The sequence below is a fragment of the Pistacia vera genome, unplaced genomic scaffold (genome assembly GCF_008641045.1).
Source record: "Pistacia vera cultivar Batoury unplaced genomic scaffold, PisVer_v2 Contig139, whole genome shotgun sequence".
In the NCBI taxonomy this organism is placed as follows: domain Eukaryota; kingdom Viridiplantae; phylum Streptophyta; class Magnoliopsida; order Sapindales; family Anacardiaceae; genus Pistacia; species Pistacia vera.
In genome coordinates, this window is record NW_022195455.1 from 432,986 (window position 1) to 451,462 (window position 18,477).

The 18,477-nt window shown below is 37.0% G+C and overlaps 2 protein-coding genes across 2 annotated transcripts; both read left to right on the forward strand.

Moving 5' to 3' along the window:
• The first annotated feature begins 4,707 nt into the window (after positions 1-4,707).
• LOC116122978 (UDP-glycosyltransferase 74E2-like) lies at positions 4,708-6,391 on the forward strand. The gene is made up of 2 exons (XM_031408779.1): positions 4,708-5,379; positions 5,622-6,391. The coding sequence occupies exons 1-2, from the start codon at positions 4,732-4,734 to the stop codon at positions 6,342-6,344; spliced, it is 1,371 nt and encodes a 456-aa protein (XP_031264639.1). The 5' UTR covers positions 4,708-4,731; the 3' UTR covers positions 6,345-6,391.
• Positions 6,392-8,971: 2,580 nt separating this feature from the next.
• LOC116122979 (UDP-glycosyltransferase 74E2-like) lies at positions 8,972-18,099 on the forward strand. The gene is made up of 4 exons (XM_031408780.1): positions 8,972-9,116; positions 9,155-9,439; positions 17,208-17,317; positions 17,497-18,099. The coding sequence occupies exons 1-4, from the start codon at positions 8,972-8,974 to the stop codon at positions 18,097-18,099; spliced, it is 1,143 nt and encodes a 380-aa protein (XP_031264640.1).
• The last annotated feature ends 378 nt before the right edge of the window (positions 18,100-18,477 follow it).

Sequence of the window (18,477 nt, forward strand, 5' to 3'; positions counted from 1 at the left end):
ACACATCTAGCCACTAGCCAACTAGAATACATACACTCTGACATATGGGGACCTAGGAAAGTGAAATCTCATGGGGAAATAGCTACTTTATGTCTCTGGTGGATGATTACAGTCGTAAGGTATGGGTGTATCTACTTAAATCCAAAGATCAAGCTCTAGCTAGGTTTAGGGATTGGAAACTCCTAGTAGAGAACCAAATGGGCAAAATGGTGAAGGTTCTTAGAACAGACAATGGGTTGGAATTTTGCAACCAAGAATTTGACAAATTCTGTAGTGATCAAGGGGTTTTGAGACATAGGACAGTAACATACACCCCACAATAGAATAGAGTGGCAGAATGGATGAATAGAACCCTCCTTGATAAAGTCAGATGCCTATTAGTTACCTCCAAACTCCCCACCTCCTTTTGGGGAGAAGCTCTTATCACATCAGCATATTTGGTAAATAGGAGCCCATCTACAGTAATAAACCTACAGTGTCCAGAAGAAATTTGGACTGGTAGAAGACTAGATTTAAGCCACCTAAGAGTCTTTGGTTGTGCAGCCTATACACACACCACAAGAGGAAAACTTGAACCTAGATCAACTAAATGCATTTTTTTAGGGTATCAAGAAGGGACTAAGGTCTACAGACTTTGGGATAAGGAATCTGCAGGAGTTAGAATTATTGTGAGCAGAGATGTGATATTCAATGAGGGAGTCTTTCCCTATAAGGAAACTAACACAAATTCAGGTCCTACTTCAAGCTCAAAAGATGCCTTTAGTCATCCAAAGGTTACATCAATTGAGGTGGAGCCTCTTGCTCAACTCCAACAACCTCAAAGAACTGAAATCATCCAAGAAATTGAAGCTGTTACTGAACCTAGAGGAGAAACTGGACAATCTGATCCAAAATAAGAGGATGAGACAGAAACAACAGAAGACACTGAAACTCAGCCTGAAAACTTGCAAGACTACCAACTTCAAGAGACAAAACTAGAAGATAGGTAAGGGCACTCACAAGGTATTCATATGCTGATCTGATTTATATTGCTCTTCTTGCAGGTGCGGAAGTGCAAAGAACAGAGCCTGAAACTTATAAGGAAGCCATGCTTTCAAGGGAAAGGAACAACTGGAAAGCTGCCATGGAAGCAGAAATGAATAGAGGTGAACAGAACCTGGAAGCTTGTACCAAAGCCAAAGGATCAAAAAATAATACAATGCAAGTGGCTGTTCAAATTAAAGGAAGGTATCATTGCCAAGGAACCCCTCAGGTACAAGGCTACATTAGTAGCCAAGGGTTTTACCCAAAGGAAGGGAATAGATTTCAATGAAGTTTTTTCCCCAGTAGTTAAGTACAAAACCATAAGACTAATGTTGTCCATAGTAGCCCACCAGGATTTAGAGCTTGAACAATTAGATGTCACAATCACTTTCCTACATGGAGATCTTAAGGAAGAGATCTACATGAGCTAACCAGTAGGATTCATAGATCAAAAGGCTCCCAACAAGGTATGTCTACTACTTAAATCCCTATATGGCCTAAAGCAATCTCCTAGGCAATGGTATAAGAGGTTTGACACTTTTATTGTAGGTATAGGGTTCACTAGGAGTAGGTATGACAACTATTTCTACTTTGCTGTCAAGAATAACATGCCTATTTACTTACTGTTGTACGTAGATGACATGCTACTGATAAGTAAATCAAAGCCCCTAATAGGTGAGTTAAAGAATAAACTCAATACTGAATTTGAAATGAAAGACCTAGGGGATGCAAAGAAGATTCTAGGAATGCAAATTGATAGGAATAGCAGCAAATGTAAATTGAGAATCCACCAGTGTTCTTACCTGCATAAGTTAGTGGAAAAGTTTGGAATGGTAGGGACTAAAATTGTTTCAATGCCTCTAGCTAGTCATTTCACATTGAGTAAAGCCCAATGCCCTAGTACAGATGCTGAATTAATTAAAATGGAGCCCATACCATATGCAAATGTAATTGGGTCCTTGATGTATGCTATGATTAGTACTAGGCCAGATTTATCATTTGTGATATCTTTGCTAAGCAGGTACATGTCCAATCCTGGTATGGAACACTGGACAGCCCTGAAATGGGTGCTTAAATATGTTAATGGTTCATTGAATGTTGGATTAGAGTATTGTAAAAGGACTACCTCACTTGAGTTGGCTGGTTTTGTAGATTCAGATTTTGCAGGTAACAGGGACACTAGGAAGTCAACCACAACATATTACTTCACCCTGGGTGGTAATTGCATCAGTTGGAAGTCACAGTTACAGCCCATAGTTGCACTGTCATCAACCAAAGCTAAATATATGGATGTAGCTGATGTATTTAAAGAGGCAATTTGGCTTAAAGGGATCCTGAGTGAAGCAAATCTGACAGAATAGAAGCCAACAATATTTTCAGACAATCAAAGTGCAATCCACCTGAGCAAAAATCTGGTGTACCATGAACGGACCAAACACATAGATGTACGCTACCATTTTGTGAGGGATCTGGTCACCAGAGAAGAACTAGCCCTAAACAAGGTTCCTACTGAGCACAACCTAGCGGACATGGGGACATAGATTGTTACACTTGCTAAGTTCAAGCATTGCTTGAACCTACTGTCCATTAAGTAAGCAATAGTAACAACAGAGCCATGAAAGATTCATATTAGGCAAGCTGCATTGATACAGAGGATTTCAATCCATCCAGGTGGAGATTGTTAGTGTGATGGCTTGAAACGTTGATGTTTTATGACTTAAATGAGATGACATTGTTTTGAATAGATTTGAAGAAGTAATCCTAAGCGTTGACGAAGAGAAGATCCAAAGGCTGGAAATTAACCCTTCGATCAACCATATAAAAGCTTAACTTTTTTGGCAGATTGTAATAAAGTAATTTTCGAGTGAACTCTCTCTTCTTCTCTGATACAAAATCAAGTTTGTTAGGGTTTACGATTTTGGGTGCTTGAATCTTGTAATTTGGTGATTGAGTGACTGGTTCAGGTCATTCTGGGTGTATTTGTATACACAATTAGTAGGGATTCGAAGGGTAGAGTCTCTAGGGTGAGTTACAGGTTGGAGAAGAGATTGAAAGGGGTTTTCATTACTGTGTGTAATCTGTACTGTAATCTTGACAGTGTTTAGTGCAACGAACTTATGTGTTTCCCGAGCTCAACGTGGACGTAGCTTGCTCAGATTGAGCAAGTGAACCATGGTAAATTCTTGATGTTCGTTTGGGTTTGTGGTTTGTGATTCTTGATTGTGTGGTTTGTGGTTGGTTGATTCTGTGCGTGTGGTTATCACAAAAAGCTTCCAAAAATCTCTGAGGAAACATCTGAGAAAGGTTTGGTTGTGAGTTGGAGTCCTCAACTTGAAGTTCTAGCTCATAAATCAGTGGGGTGTTTCATGACACATTGCGGATCTAACTCAACGCTCGAGCCATTGAGCTTGGGGGTGCCAATGGTGGCAATGCCTCAATGGACAAATCAAACAACTAATGCTAAGTATGTTGAAGATGTGTGGCAGCTTAGTAAGAGTTAATGAAAAAAGGATTGTGACGAGAGAGGAGATTGAGATTTGCATAAAGAAAGTCATGGAAAGAGAGAAATCAAAGAACATAAGAAGGAATTCAGAGAAGTGGAAAGAATTCTCTAAAGAGGCAGTAAATGAAGGTGGAAGCTCTGATAAGAACTTAGAGGCGTTTGTCACGCAACTTGTATCCAATTGATTTTTGTTTATCTAAAAATTTAAATAAAATTTGTAATTTGAGCCAGTTTGGCCGAGCTTATAAAAATTAATAGTGTTTATAGGGTAATTTAAGCTTATAAGTATTTGAAGTTTAAGCAGTTACGTGTTTGATTAAAGTATTTATAAGTGATTGATAAGTAATTGACGTGTTTAGTAAAATGTAGTTTATAAGAACATTTTTTTATTAAAATAATTAAAAAGGGTACGACATTATTTTATCAAATAATAAATTATATAAACTCAATTTTTTACTATAATATTATCAAAATATATTTGGATCATATTATAATATATATTAGTTTTAGAATCAAATAAACAAATACTTTATAGATAAATATTTTATTAAAAGATTTTTGTAATGAATAGTGATAGAAGCGTGAGTTGTTTGAAATATAAAAATAAGGTTATATAATGAATTTTTTAAATTAAATACAGATAATGTGGTAACATATTTGGTCGAAACAATTTATAAGCACAGTATTTATAAATTTAAGAAAAAAAAAAAAGGTTTTTCCAATTTATTATTATTATTATTATTATTAGTATAAGTTTAAAAAAAAGTTATATACAAATAGAGCAATTTGATTTTAGAAGAACCTCGCTGTCATACGATACGCCTAAGAAATAGTGATGATTCATGTGAGAAATCTCATTCAAAAGTAGTAGATATTTTATTCTATTCTATGTGAAAAAGAGTCCATATTAATATTATAATAATAATATTTTTTTTATCCATTTGTTTACATAAGCAGTTTGTCACTTACAGAAAGACTCTAGTGGTTATTATTATTCAGTTGTCGCCAAGACATCCAACCGTCTATTTGTTTTTTGTTTCTTCACTGTAGTCACACAATATTGCGGATAAAACCAATTTTTTTTTTTTTTTTTTCTGAATTAGAAGTTGGGGCAATGTCGTTATGATTATATTATATACTATCTCCTTAATTATGTGCTTGTGTGTTGTGGTAACTCTGAAGGTAGAGAAATATTGATTACATTAATGGAGAAAATAGAGCAAAGACCATGCTGTGAAACTCATATCTTATGTTTCACTTATCCTGCACAAGGTCACCTCAACCCTTTCATTCAATTATGCAAACAGTTGGCCGCAAAGGGTCTCAGGGTGACCCTAATCTCCACCATATTATCCTCCACCAAGCTCATCCGAACCCAAGACAGTTCCATCAATGTTGAGCTCATTCCCGATGGGTTCAAAGACAACGAAACGAGGAATATCGATACCTTCTTTGATCGTTACAAGGTCTCCGTTTCTCAAACCCTAGCAGAGTTTATCGAAAAACAACTTAGTTCTGAGTATCCACCTAAACTTCTCATCTATGATTCGCTTGTACCGTGGGCTCTTGACGTTGCAAGAAGATTTGGTATCGATGGAGTTCCATTTTTCACCCAACCTTGGTGTGTTAATGTCGTTTATTATCATTTTTTTAAAGGGACATTCAAGGTTCCTTTAGAGGAGCCTACAGTATCATTGCCCTCTATGCCATCGTTAATGGTCAATGATCTACCATCATTTCTTGATGGAACTGGCTCTTACCCATTTTTGAAAGACTTGGTCATCAATCAATTTACCAATATTGAAGAACCAAAATGGATCTTGTCTAACACTTTCGATAAACTCGAAGATGAGGTAAATTAATTTAATACGTTCATGGTATATATATTTTAATATCTCCATGGTTTCTTATTTTTATAAAGTATTATCACTATTAATATTTATCATGGTTAAGATTGAAAGTACATATTTTGCATGTGGTTTAATGTTGTATGTATATTAATTATAAATTTATGAAATTAGACCTAGTACTATTGTTTATTGCTTATAATTGGAGATTTTCCCAAGTAATCAATTTAAACATTTCTATTATGCAGCAATTGAAATGGGTGGCAAGTAGATACACAAACTTCACAGTTGGACCAACCATTCCATCAATGTACTTAGACAAGCGATTGGAGAATGACAAAGATTATGGCATAAGCTTCTTCAATCCAAACACTGATACTTGCATGAAATGGCTAGACTCCAAGGAGACTGACTCTGTAGTCTATGTATCATTTGGAAGCTTGGCCGCCCTGGACAAAGAGCAGATGGAGGAAGTAGCATGGGGCCTGAAGAGAAGCAACAGCTTCTTCCTGTGGATAGTGAGGGAAACCGAATCTGAAAAGCTTCCGAAAAATTTCTCTGAGGAAACATTTGGGAAGGGTTTGGTTGTGAGTTGGAGTCCTCAACTTGAAGTTCTAGCTCACAGGTCAGTGGGGTGTTTCATGACACATTGTGGGTGGAACTCAACGCTTGAGGCCTTGAGCTTGGGAGTGCCGATGGTGGCGATGCCTCGATGGTCGGATCAAACTACTAATGCTAAGTTTATTGAAGATGTGTGGCAGGTGGGGGTCAGGGTAAGAGTTTATGAGAAAGGAATTGTGACAAGAGAGGAGATTGAGCTGTGTATAAGGGAAGTCACGGAAGGAGAGAGATCAAAGAATATAAGAAGGAATTCGGAGAAGTGGAAAGAATTGGCTAAAGAGGCAGTTGATGAAGGTGGAAGTTCTGATAAGAACATTGAGGAAGTTGTTACAAAACTTGTATGCAGCTGATTCTAAAGCATTATAATTAAGTACTTGACTACTTGTTGGAGCATGTAGATCAAGTCAAGTATTAAATCACGATAAACTAAAATTTACCGAAAATGCTCTTGTTTAAGATATTTTGAAATATAATTTGTCACTAATTCTTTAAAATACCTAGGCTTCAAACAATATATTTTAATTAGACTAAACATAACCGTGAAATAAACTAGGATTCAACTATCAATGGAGCATAATTTAATCAAACATGATTTATGAAAACATCTAATTTCCCATCTATAAACATATAAGTTCGCTAAAACATTCAAATGCATGCATTGTTCACTTCTAACTCCCCAAGGTTACACATAACACCACCAGAAAATTGCTCTAGTCCGATGCAGAGAATGCGCCAGTTCAGAGTAAATTAGCGTGGTTGCAGCTGCAAAACGACACCAGAAATCGCGCCACCCGTTTGTCGCTAGAGGCTTTTCGTATTTCTAATTTTTTGACGCCAACCACCGCATCGTTCTATATTAAAAGACCACGATGCAGGCAGAGTCGTTTCACCTCCGATGGAGGTAGCAGCCCCAAATAAAACTACGACGCCAAGATTGACATTGCATACTGGAGCCTATCAAAACGAAAATCCCAGTCACTTAAGAAATTTTTCTTAGTTGTTTTGTTGTCATTTTACTTTGTTGAAGATCAATTTTCGTTAGCTCTATCCACATCTCCTCCCATCACAATAGTTTTGTATTCAATCAAACTTAGAAGCAGTGTGTATCCCAAAATACTGCGTCAAAAAACAGATAAAAAAAACTTTAATAACCAACAATTATATCAAACGGCTTATAATTAAGTTCAACAAATAATTTAACCCAAAGTGATACCGGGATCCTCGAACACCCTTTCCACCTGTTCTTCTATTTAATCGAAATATTACAAAATATATTTAGAGCCAAAACAATACGAAGAAAAGAAATAAATAAAACCTTAATCTTAATCGTTACCGTAAATCGAAAGCATGGAAAATTACTCTCACATTCTCTTTTTACTCTCGACCCAAATCCTCCATTTTTCGGGTTGTTTACACTTTCATCCTTAAGGTTTGGGGAATATAACTTGCCTCTAGCACTATGAGTATGAGATAAGAATAGTTTAGTTCAATTAGATAAGACTTCTATGTAAAAGTCTATATTACCCTCAGTGTCTTATTCACATGTTATCAAATACTAAGAAAATATTAAAAAAAATGCTAAAAATAGTTCATATTATATTCAGATATAAACTATTAAAAATTGATTTGTTTTTGGTGTACATATATTTTTTACTTTTTTATTATTATTTATTTATTTCTAATAACATATGTATAAGACAACCTAATTATAGACTTTTTATAGAAAGTCTCACTTGGTTTGACTAGTCTGCTCGTATCCTATATTATTGGAGAGAAATAATATGCTTCAAACGTTAAGGATAAAAATGTAAATAACCCTCCTTTTTCTTTCCTTGTTTCTCTGTTATTTCCTATTTCTCCTTTTGTTTCTTTGTTCCTACATCCTCGGTTCATTACAAATTGTCACTCCAATTTTGCAAATTAGGTTTGCAAGTCTATCAAGCATTAAATGCTTGTCTTCATTTTGTTTCTTTTCGTCATGTTTTATTTTGAGCAATCCATTAAGATTGAAAGCTTTCAAATAAACCCTCTTTTCTCATGTCACATTACCTCGTCCTTTATTCTCTCAATAAATACAGATTACATGTGCTACAGCATCGTGACATGCATGTCATATTTTATCTTTGAATAATACTACATATACATCATTCTCATACAACATTTTTCATACAACATTATGTGACAAGATATGATTGGGTGAAAGTTTAATTTTAATTATAAAGTAGCCAATCATATATTGTCACATAATATTGTATGAGAAATATTGTATGGGAATTATGTATGTGTAGTATTACTTGTTAAGTCCTCATTCTTCTTATTTTCTTTCAAATTTAACCTCACCCTCTCATTCTTTTTATCTTAAACCATCCACTTAGATTAAAAACACTATGAAAAGAACCCTACTAACTAAAGGTTTACAAAAGAACTAGCCAGAACCGGAATCAACAGGTACCTAGGGTTCCTGTTCTAATTCCTACCTGGAATTGACCCTTACAAGGTAGGTTCCGATCCTAGAAATCAGAAACTGGCCGGTTTCAATTTTGGTTTCACCCTTGCAAGAACTAGGAACCGGAATTGGAACAGAGATCCAAGTACCCGGGTAGGAATCGGGATTGAATTATAATTTTTGTAAACTATTAGGGGTATATTATAATTTTTAAGGATTTGTTTGTCATTTTAAAAAATAGAGGGGTAATTGAAATTAACGTAGGTACCCGGAACTGGAACTGAAACCGGAACCTATGTTCCAGGTTCTGCTGCTTCAATACCCTTAATTAACTAAAGAATATAATTGATATAAATGTTAATGTTCAACCCATACCTACTAATTTAACAAATATATATAAGAAAGTAGTTCTTGCATATGTTTTCATGGAGATAGAGAAAAAAAATGGAGATCATAGAGCAAAGAGTTATAAGCAGTGATCAAATTCATGTTGTATGTATCACTTTGCCAGCTCAAGGTCACATAAACCCGATGCTTCAATTCTGCAAGCGCTTAGCATCAAAAGGCCTCAAGGCGACTCTAATTTGCACAAACGCAATAACTAGGAAGTGCATCCAAACTCAAGCCACCTCCATCAACGTTGAGCACATTTCTAATGGATCCAATGACGATGAAAGTCCCGGAAATTTCGGTCTCTGTCTTGATCGTTTCCAGACCTTTGTTTCACTGTTTCACAAAACCTCGCTGAATTCATTGAGAAACAAATGAGTTCTGATTACCCGCCTAAATTTCTTGTTTACGATTCGTTTATGCCATGGGTTCTCGACATAGCGAGAAGATTTGGCATCGATGGAGCTCCTTTTTTCACTCAACCTTGGGCTGTTAATGCCATTTACTATCATTTCCATCAAGGGAGATTCAAAGTTCCTTTGGAAGAGCCTATAATTTCCTTGCCTTCAATGCCACCGCTGAGGATCAATGATCTTCCGTCGTTCATTAAGGGAACTGACTCTTTTCCGTTTTTGATTAACTTTGTCAGACAATTTTCCAATTTTGAAGAATGGAACTGGGTCTTCTGTAACACTTTCGATAAGCTGGAAGATGAGGTGAATTTACTTCAACATTAGTTAACATGCAGTCATTGACATTAAAAGTTCATAAAAGTTAAGATATCATGTCTTACAATATTCATTGACACACATGCAGTCATTCTTTCTTACAGATATCAAAATTATGATACCATGTCTTAGATACATTGATAAGCATACCGTAATTGTCTCTTACAGATATAGAAATTAACTACTGTCTATTAACACAAGTAATTCATCAGAATTAGGATTTTATGTCTTGGATTATTCATCGATTTGCGTGCATGTGTTTTTTAGTCTTAAAATATTGTACGTCTACCTTAAAGGGTTGACCTGACGATCAAGTAAGTTTGCTCTATTCATTAATATTATAACTACTCACAGAAAGAATCAACCAAAAATAGCAACAGATCAAGAACAAGAATCACACCAATCACACACAAGAACAACAGATTTACCGTGGTTCACTTGCTCTATAGTTGAGCAAGCTACGTCCACGTTGAACTCGAGAATCACACGAGCTCGCTGCACTAATACTGTCAAGATTACAGATTACACACACAGCAACACAAATCCCTCAAAACCCCCTTCTTCAACCCGTAACTAACCCTAGAGATCCCTTCGAATCCCTAAATACAGCGTATACAATACACCCAAAATGACCTGACCAGTCACTCAACAAACAAGTTACAAGAAACACTCAACCCAAACTGAAAAACCCTAAAGGCTCAACAATGGTGTTTAACGAAGAAGAGAGAGACTTGTAAAACGAAAAATGAATCGAATCTGTAAACTGCCAAAATAATTCTGCTTTTATATGGTTGACATTAGGGTTGAATTTCATCCATTGGATCTTCTTTTCATCAACGCTCAGGATTGTTTCTGTCATTTAGATCAAAGCGACGTCGTTCCACTTAAGTGCAAATACGACAGCGTTTCAAGCCACATCCACAATCTCCCCTTGATGGGTTGAAAAACAGCCCCTGTGCTAGTGCAGCTTGCCTTTAGTGAGTCCTTCATTGTTCTCTTGTTACTGTTGTCTGAATGACGTAGGTAAGCAATGCTTGAACTTCGTAATTGTAACAATCTTCGTACCCATGTCTACTGGATTATGCTCAGTGGGAACCTTATTGAGTATATCTCCCCCCTAGTATCATACTCTCACAAGTAATAGCGAACTCTATGTGTTTGGTTCCTCATGGTACACTGGATTCTTACTCAAGTGTATTGCACTTTGACTGTCTGAAAAATGTTGGTCTCAGTTCAGTCAGTTTTGCTTCACTTAGGATCCCTTTGAGCCATATTACCTCTTTAAATACATCAGCTACAGCCACATATTCAGCTCAGTTGTTGATAGTGCAACTATAGCTGTAATTGGGACTTCCAGCTGATGCAGTTGCCCCCCAGGTAAAGTAATATGCAGTGGTTGACTCCTAGTGTCCCTGTCACCTGCAAAATCAGAGTCTACAAAACCATCCAGCTCAAGTGAGGTAGATCTTTTATAATATTCCAGTCCCCCATTCAAAGACTCACTAACATATTTGAGTACCCACTTCAGGGCTGTCCAATGTTCATACCAGATTGGACATGAATCTACTCACAAAGATATCACAATGATAGGTCAGGCCTAGTGCTAATCATAGCATACATCAAAGATCCAATCACATTAGCATAGGGAATGGTCTCCATTCTATTGACTCAGTATCTGTATTAGGGCATTGGGACTTGATTAAGGTGAAGTCGTTTGCTAAAGGCATTGAGACAGTTTTGGACCCTGACATCCCAAACGTTTCTACTAACTTATGCAGATATGACCACGTTGAATTTCAGTTTGCATTTACTCCTGTTTCTATCAATTTGCATTCCTAAAATCTTTCTACATCCCCTAGTCTTTCATTTCAAATTCGCATTCAGTTTCTTCTTTACCTCACGACAGAGGCTTTGATTTACTATAAGTAACATGTCTCTCTACAACAGTAAGTAAATAGGTATTTCATCTAAAACGCAAAGTAGAAACAACTGTCATATTTACTCCTAGTGAATCATATACTTACTATAAAGGTGTCAAACCTCTTATACCATTGTCTAGGGGATTGCTTTAGACCATATAAGATTTCAACAGTAGGCAGACATGTAGGGGCCCTTTTATCTAGGAAACCTAAGGGTTGGCTCATGTGATCTCTTCCTCAAGATCTCCATGAAGGAATGCAGTTGTGACATCTAATTGTTCAAGCTCTAGATCCTGGTGAGCTACTATGGACAGCATAAGCCTTATGGTTTTGTACTTAACTACTGGGGAAAAGACTTCATTGAAGTCAATTCCCCCTTTTGGGTGAACCCTTTGCTACAAGTCTAGCCTTATACCTGAGGGATCCTTATCAGTGATACATTCCTTTAGTTTGAACAGCCACTTGCATTGTACCAAGTTTCTGATCCTTGGGCTTTGGTACAAGCTTCCAGGTTCTGTTCACCTCCAAGGATTTCATTTCAGCTTCTATGCACCTTCCATTGGTCACTTTCTTTTGTCTGCATGGCTTCTTCATAGTTTCTGGTTCTCTTCTTTGTACTTCAGTACCTGCAAGGAGGGCAGTGTATATTAGGTCACATAGATATCTCATGTTTGCCCTTACCTGTCTTCTGGTTCTGTCTCTTGCAAGCTGGTAGTCTTGCAAGTGTTCAGGTTAGATCTCAGTATCATCTACTATTTCTATCTCTTCCTCATGTTCTGGATCAGTTTGTCCAGTTTCTTCTCCATGTTCAGTAACAACTCCAGTTTCTTCTGTGGTTTGAGTTTGGACGGAAGCTCCACCTCATTAGTGTAACTTCAGGTTGGGTGAAGGGATCATCTGTTCTTGACATGGGGTCAGTTTCTGCTAGTTTCCTTACAAGGAAAAACTCCCTCATTGAATATGACATCTCTGCTCATAATGATTTTAACCCCTGAAGTATCTCTTTCCCAAAGTCTATACCTTTGGTCCCTTCTTGAACCCCAGGAATATGCACTTGGTTGACCTAGGTTCCAATTTGCCTCCTGTGGTGTGTGCATAGGCAGCACACCCAAAAACTCTCAAGTGGTTTAAGGCTGGGACTCTACCTGTCCATATTTCCTCAGGGCTCTTTAAGTTTATAGCAGTAATGGCTTCTATTACCATGTAGCACTGTTATAAGGGCTTCTCCCCAAATGAGGTAGGGAGTTTGGAGGTTATTAACGGCACCTAACCTTATCAAGGAGGGTTCTATTCATTCGTTCTGCCACTCCATTCTGTTGTGGGGTATATGTCACTGTCCTATGTCTTAAAACCCCTTGGTCACTACAAAACTTATCAATTCTTGATTACAGAATTCTAGCCCATTGTCTGTTCTGAGAACCTTCACCTTTTTTCCCATTTGGTTTCTACTAGGGTTTTCCAATCCTTAAACCTAGCTAGGGCCTGATTTTGGTTTTCAACAAGTATACCCACACTTGCGGCTATAGTCATCCACCAGACTGAGTAATTATTCCCTCCATAAGACTTCACTTTTCCAGGTCCTCAAAGGTCAGAGTGAATGTATTCTAGTGGACTAGTGGTAGGTGTGTCCCTTTGGTGAAGCTATTTCTATGCTGTTTCCCTATAAACAAAATTCTCACAGAATTCGAGGAGTGGTCTTGTCCTTTCCAAAATGCCCTTTTATCTTCAGAATGTCCATGCCCCTTTGACTCATGTGGCCTAATCTAATGCCACTTTTCTGTATTGGACAAGTTAGTAGAAGTAATCACAGAGTTAAACAGTTTTGGGAATAATTTCCACAAAGGATATAAACCATTTCTCTTCTCTCCTTCAGTATCAAGTTTGTTATCCCTATCTATGTTCAGCATCCATGTTCTGCTTGTAACAACATCCTGATTCACTAAAGTGCCAAGGGATATCAAGTTTCTTTTAAGTTCTGGTATGTATCTGACCCTAGTTAGTCTTACCACTTTTCCAGTGTTAACCCTTAGAGTCACAATGCCTACCCCTTTTACTCTGCAAGCATTATTGTTTCCCATGTACACAGTTTCATTTTCAACATTTTCAAAATCCTGGAACCAGTCTCTCCTAGGGCTCATGTGAAATGAACAGCCTGAGTCCAGTACCCACTCTTCACCAGTCATTCATGCACAGTAGGACTTCAGGCTCCTCTACCGGTTTCTAATAGTAGCTAGGTTATTCTCAGTATTCCCTTGTTTTTGCTTTTTATCCACTCAAAATAGTTCTTTTTAATATGCCCAATTTTATTACAAAGAAACATTTTCTGGACTCTCCTCTATGCTTGTTACTGCCCTTCCATTTTTTCTTATTTCTAGCCTCCTGATTATTCTGATTTCCCTTGCCAGTGTGACTAGGTTCTGGTCTACTCTTACAAATAGATTTGTCCATTCCGTTTCTAAGTTTTCAATTCTAATTCTCTAGCCCTAAGTCCTGCTGTTATTAGGTCAAGATTTGGTACAGTACCAGAGTACTGTAGGGCATTCTTGACTACTTGGTAGTCTTCAGTCGGGAATTCAATAGAATCATAGCTAGGCTGGTTTCTCTCTAAGGCTTGATCTGTCCCTTTTAGAACCAAAGTCATTTTCAGAAACTCATCTAAGTTTTCATCTATACCTTAGCACTATCCATTTCATAGAGAATAAAGCCCCCTTTAAAAGGAGGTTGGGGTAGATTGCAATGCATACAAGGTAGTGAGTTTACCCCAGAGTTCAATAGGTGATTCATTCCATCTACCTTCCGAGATGCTGTCAGATAGTTCATGATTATCAGATTGTATGCCTCCTCATTGATCTCCTCTTCTTTTTCAACTCTCCCTGGCCATTTTTCGGAGTCCTCTTCTAGTGCGATGGCAACCTTGTTGTGGGAAAGCAATTCTTCATTTTTTTCTTCCAACTCCCAAATCGATCTTCCCATCATATTGGAGACTCTATACGAGTGGTACTCATTACAATATAATGAAAATAAAGAAAACAACAAAGAATCTAAGAAGGTACGTGGCTTTGTTACACCAGACTTTGCCAATTACTGCCAGACAGTTTTTAAGGCTGTTACTGGTTTCCAACCTATATACCTCTTAGAACTTAGCACTTACGAAGGTACGTGGCTTTGTTACACTAGAATTGTCAATTACTGCCAGGCAGTTTTTAAGGCTGTTACTGGTTTCCAGCTTATATACCTTTTGAACTTAACCAAGATTTGACCCCCTAGATCATATTGGAGACGAAGGAATCACAGTTTCGAAAAACCCACATTTCCAAGAAACCTTAATTTTGAAACCCTAATTTCACGAACCCTAATTTCGCGAAACCCTAATTTCTCAACAAGAAACCATATCTTCCAAAGATGGCTCTAATACCACTGTTTATAACTACTCACAGAAAAATCAACCAAAATAGCAATAGATCAAGAACAAGAATCACACCAACATCCACACAAGAACACAGATTTACCATGGTTCACTTGCTCTATGGTTGAGCAAGCTATGTCCACTTTGAACTCGAGAAATCACACAAGCTCGCTGCACTAATACTTTCAGGATACAGATTACACACATAGCAACACAAATCCCTCAAAACCCCCTTCTTCAACCCGTAACTAACCCTAGAGATTACACCCTTCGAATCCCTAAATACAGCGTATACAATCACCCAGAATGACCTGACCAGTCACTCAACAAACAAGTTACAGAAACACTCAACCCAAACTGAAAAACCCTAAAGGCTCAACAATGGTGTTTAAAACGAGAGAGAGAGACTTGTAAAACGAAAAATGAATCGAATCTGTAAACTGCCAAAATATTCTGCTTTTTATGGTTGACATTAGGGTTGAATTTCAGCCGTTGGATCTTCTTTTCATCAACGCTCAGGATTGTTTCTGTCTTTTAGATCAAAGCGACGTCGTTCCACTTAAGTGCAAATACGACAGCGTTTCAAGCCATCATCCAACAATTAAGTTTTTAGGTTTAAACCTTGGAACTATCTTCACATTATGACTTATCTGGTCCTTGTACTTGTAGGTGTTCAATGGATCTCAGGGATTAGTTGAGATGCATATAAGCTGGTCTGAACACCCCGTAAAAAAAAAAAAAATGTTTGATTCTTCCTTTTGTTTATATATAGAAAATGAAATGATGTCAGAAGTTAATTTGTTTCTTACAATAGGACTCTTTCTCTTGGCCGCTATGCCCTAAAAAATGATGGTTTTATTTTCTTTATTAATTAGTCACTGCCTGTTGGCATCTCGTTCCTGCCTGTACAAATTTATGTGCATGTCTTGTTGATGGTAAAAAAATATGATAAAACAGAGGAAAGTTGAGTCTCGTGATGAAATACGTTTTGGTTTTTTTTTTTTTTTTTTTTTTTTTTTTTCTTTTTTTTTTTTTGGTTTTTCCTCAGACTGCCAGCCTTTTCCGGTCTTTTGTGCTTTGTTCTTTCTTCCTTAAAGGAACATAACGACGATCACTATAATAAAGTTTGTTTTTTTCTGATGAATCAATTTAGTATAAGTTCTATTACATATTAAACTTGGCAACATCAATTATGTTAGGAACAAATTGGTTGTTAACCGCTAAGCCAACCTCTTAAGGTTGTTAGGTAATTATTAATTATGAAAGGTAGTAACAATATTCATTAGATACTGGTATTGAGAGTTGAATGTAAAAGGCTCCATTGATATTAAAGAGGGAATGACCTTTAGCCATTTTGTTCAAGCTAAATTTGAAAGCAATAGTAATTCTTTTTTCAATCACTCCCCTACTCTCAATCATCTTAGTTAGCTTGAGACCTTAGCTAAAAGCTCTTTTCCAATAGATTATATATTAAACATTTTTTAACAAAGCTATTTATATAAATTACATAAATTTTATGCGTTACAAAATTCTTCAAAATACGATAAACTTTCCTGAAGCAAAAAAGAGGAGCCTAAGGAACACAGGATGAATTCAAAGTGATGAAGCTTACATCTTATGTTGTAGCTTTCCTGCACAAGGTCGCTTGAACCCATCTTTGTGAGATTCTTAGGATTGAGTGAAGAAATTCTTGAAAGCGAAACTTTCTAGAGAACAAACAGAAAGTTGATAAAAAAAAAAAAAAAACTTTTGAAAAGTAGATTGTTTTTTATAATTGAAAAGAAAGCATGACAGAAGCTTTAACTTCTTCATGAGCATTAAAACAAACAATAGAGCTGCATTTCTTCTTCTTGAATATCGAATTCATGAAACGCAGCGTTTTATTTGTTGATTTGTCCAAAAGGCAGCACTTCATTTATTATCTAATGGATACCGTTAACTTCTGTTAATCCAACGTAACTAACTTAACAGATTTTTAACAGAGTACTGCTTCAAAGCAGCCTTTTTATCAAAAAAGTACGTATCAATAGCAGCTACTAAATCAATCTTCTGAGCTCCTTTCTTCCACTGAATTTTCAATCTCACCTTTAATATCACCTTTATTACTTCCTACACAGAGATTCTTCAATTCTGCAAAGCATTGACCTCTAAAGGCCTCAAGCTGACCCTACTCCCCACCACTTCATCCACAACCACTAGCAATTTCATCCAAACAAAAGCCACTTCCATTGACATCGAGATCATTTCCGATGGAATCGAGGGCAAAAGTAGACCAATGCCTTGGATGCCGCAGCTAAAGATCAATGATCTACCATCATTCCTTGATGGAACTGACTCTTACCCTTCTTTGTTAAAGTTGGTTGTCAGCCAATTTTCTAATATTGAAGAATCCAAGTGGCTCTTCTGTAACACTTTTGATAAGCTTGAAGATGAGGTGAATTTAATTTTACACAGATTTATATAATCATTGTCAGCTGTATTATCAAATTCATATGAATTTAGCATTAATTTTTGTTTATTGCTCATATTTGTAGAGTTTCCAAAGTAATTTATGCTATAAAATTCCTTTATGCCTGCTGTTTTAAAGATGTTTTGCTAATTTAATTCTATCAGGTAGTGAAATGGATGGCAAGTAAATTCCCAGTGAAGAATGTTCGGCCAACCATTCCATCAATGTACTTGGACAAGAAGTTGGAGAATGACAAAGATTATGGCCTCAGCCTCTTCAAACCAAGCACTGATACTTGCATGACATGGCTAGACTCCAAGGAAACTGGCTCTGTAGTCTGTGTATCATTTGGAAGCTTGGGTGCCCTGGAAATAGAGCAAATGGAGGAAGTCGCATGGGGGCTTAAGAGGAGTAATTGCAACTTCTTGTGGGTAGTGAAGAAATCCGAATTCGAAAAGCTTCCGAAAAAATTCTGTGAGGAAACAATTGAGAAAGGTTTGGTTGTGGGTTGGAGTCCTCAAACTGAAGTTCTGGGTCACAAGTCAGTGTGGTGTTTCATGAAACATTGCGGGTGGAACTCGCTCGAGGCTCTGAGCTTGGGAGTGCCGATGGTGGCGATGCCAATTTGGACAGATCAAACAACTAATGCTAAGTTTGTTGAAGATGTGTGGCAGGTTGGGGTTCAAGTAGGAGTTAATGAACAAGGAATTGTGACAAGAAAGGAGATCGAGGTTTGTATAAAGGAAGTCATGGAAGGAGAGAAATAAAAGGAGTTGAGAAGGAATTCAAGGAAGTGGAAGGAATCAGGCAGTAGATGAAGGTGGAAGCTCTGATAGGAATATTGAAGAATTTGTTGCAAAACTTGTATGTGCAGCTGCTGGTGATCATTCTACTTCATAATTCATGATCTTAAAAGAATTTGTAATTAATTCTTTTGCTGAATTATCTTCCCTCAGCATAAGACAAAAGTCGAACAGCAAGTCTTGATCACTTTGAACGTTACAGGATATTCGTTTCGAAAAGCCTATCTGACTTCATTGAGAAACAACTTAGTTCTGAGCACCCGCCTAAATTTATCGTTTATGACTTGATTATACTGTTGATTTAGACATAACCAGGAGATTCTGCATCGATGGGGCTTTATT

Coding starts and splice junctions, on each gene's coding strand:
- LOC116122979 (XM_031408780.1), top strand. CDS start 8,972: ATGCTTCAATTCTGCAAGCGCTTAGCATCAAAAGGCCTCAAGGCGACT. Junction 9,117..9,154: donor TGGATCCAATGACGATGAAA/GTCCCGGAAATT, acceptor GATCGTTTCCAG/ACCTTTGTTTCACTGTTTCA. Junction 17,318..17,496: donor TTGATAAGCTTGAAGATGAG/GTGAATTTAATT, acceptor TAATTCTATCAG/GTAGTGAAATGGATGGCAAG.
- LOC116122978 (XM_031408779.1), top strand. CDS start 4,732: ATGGAGAAAATAGAGCAAAGACCATGCTGTGAAACTCATATCTTATGT. Junction 5,380..5,621: donor TCGATAAACTCGAAGATGAG/GTAAATTAATTT, acceptor TCTATTATGCAG/CAATTGAAATGGGTGGCAAG.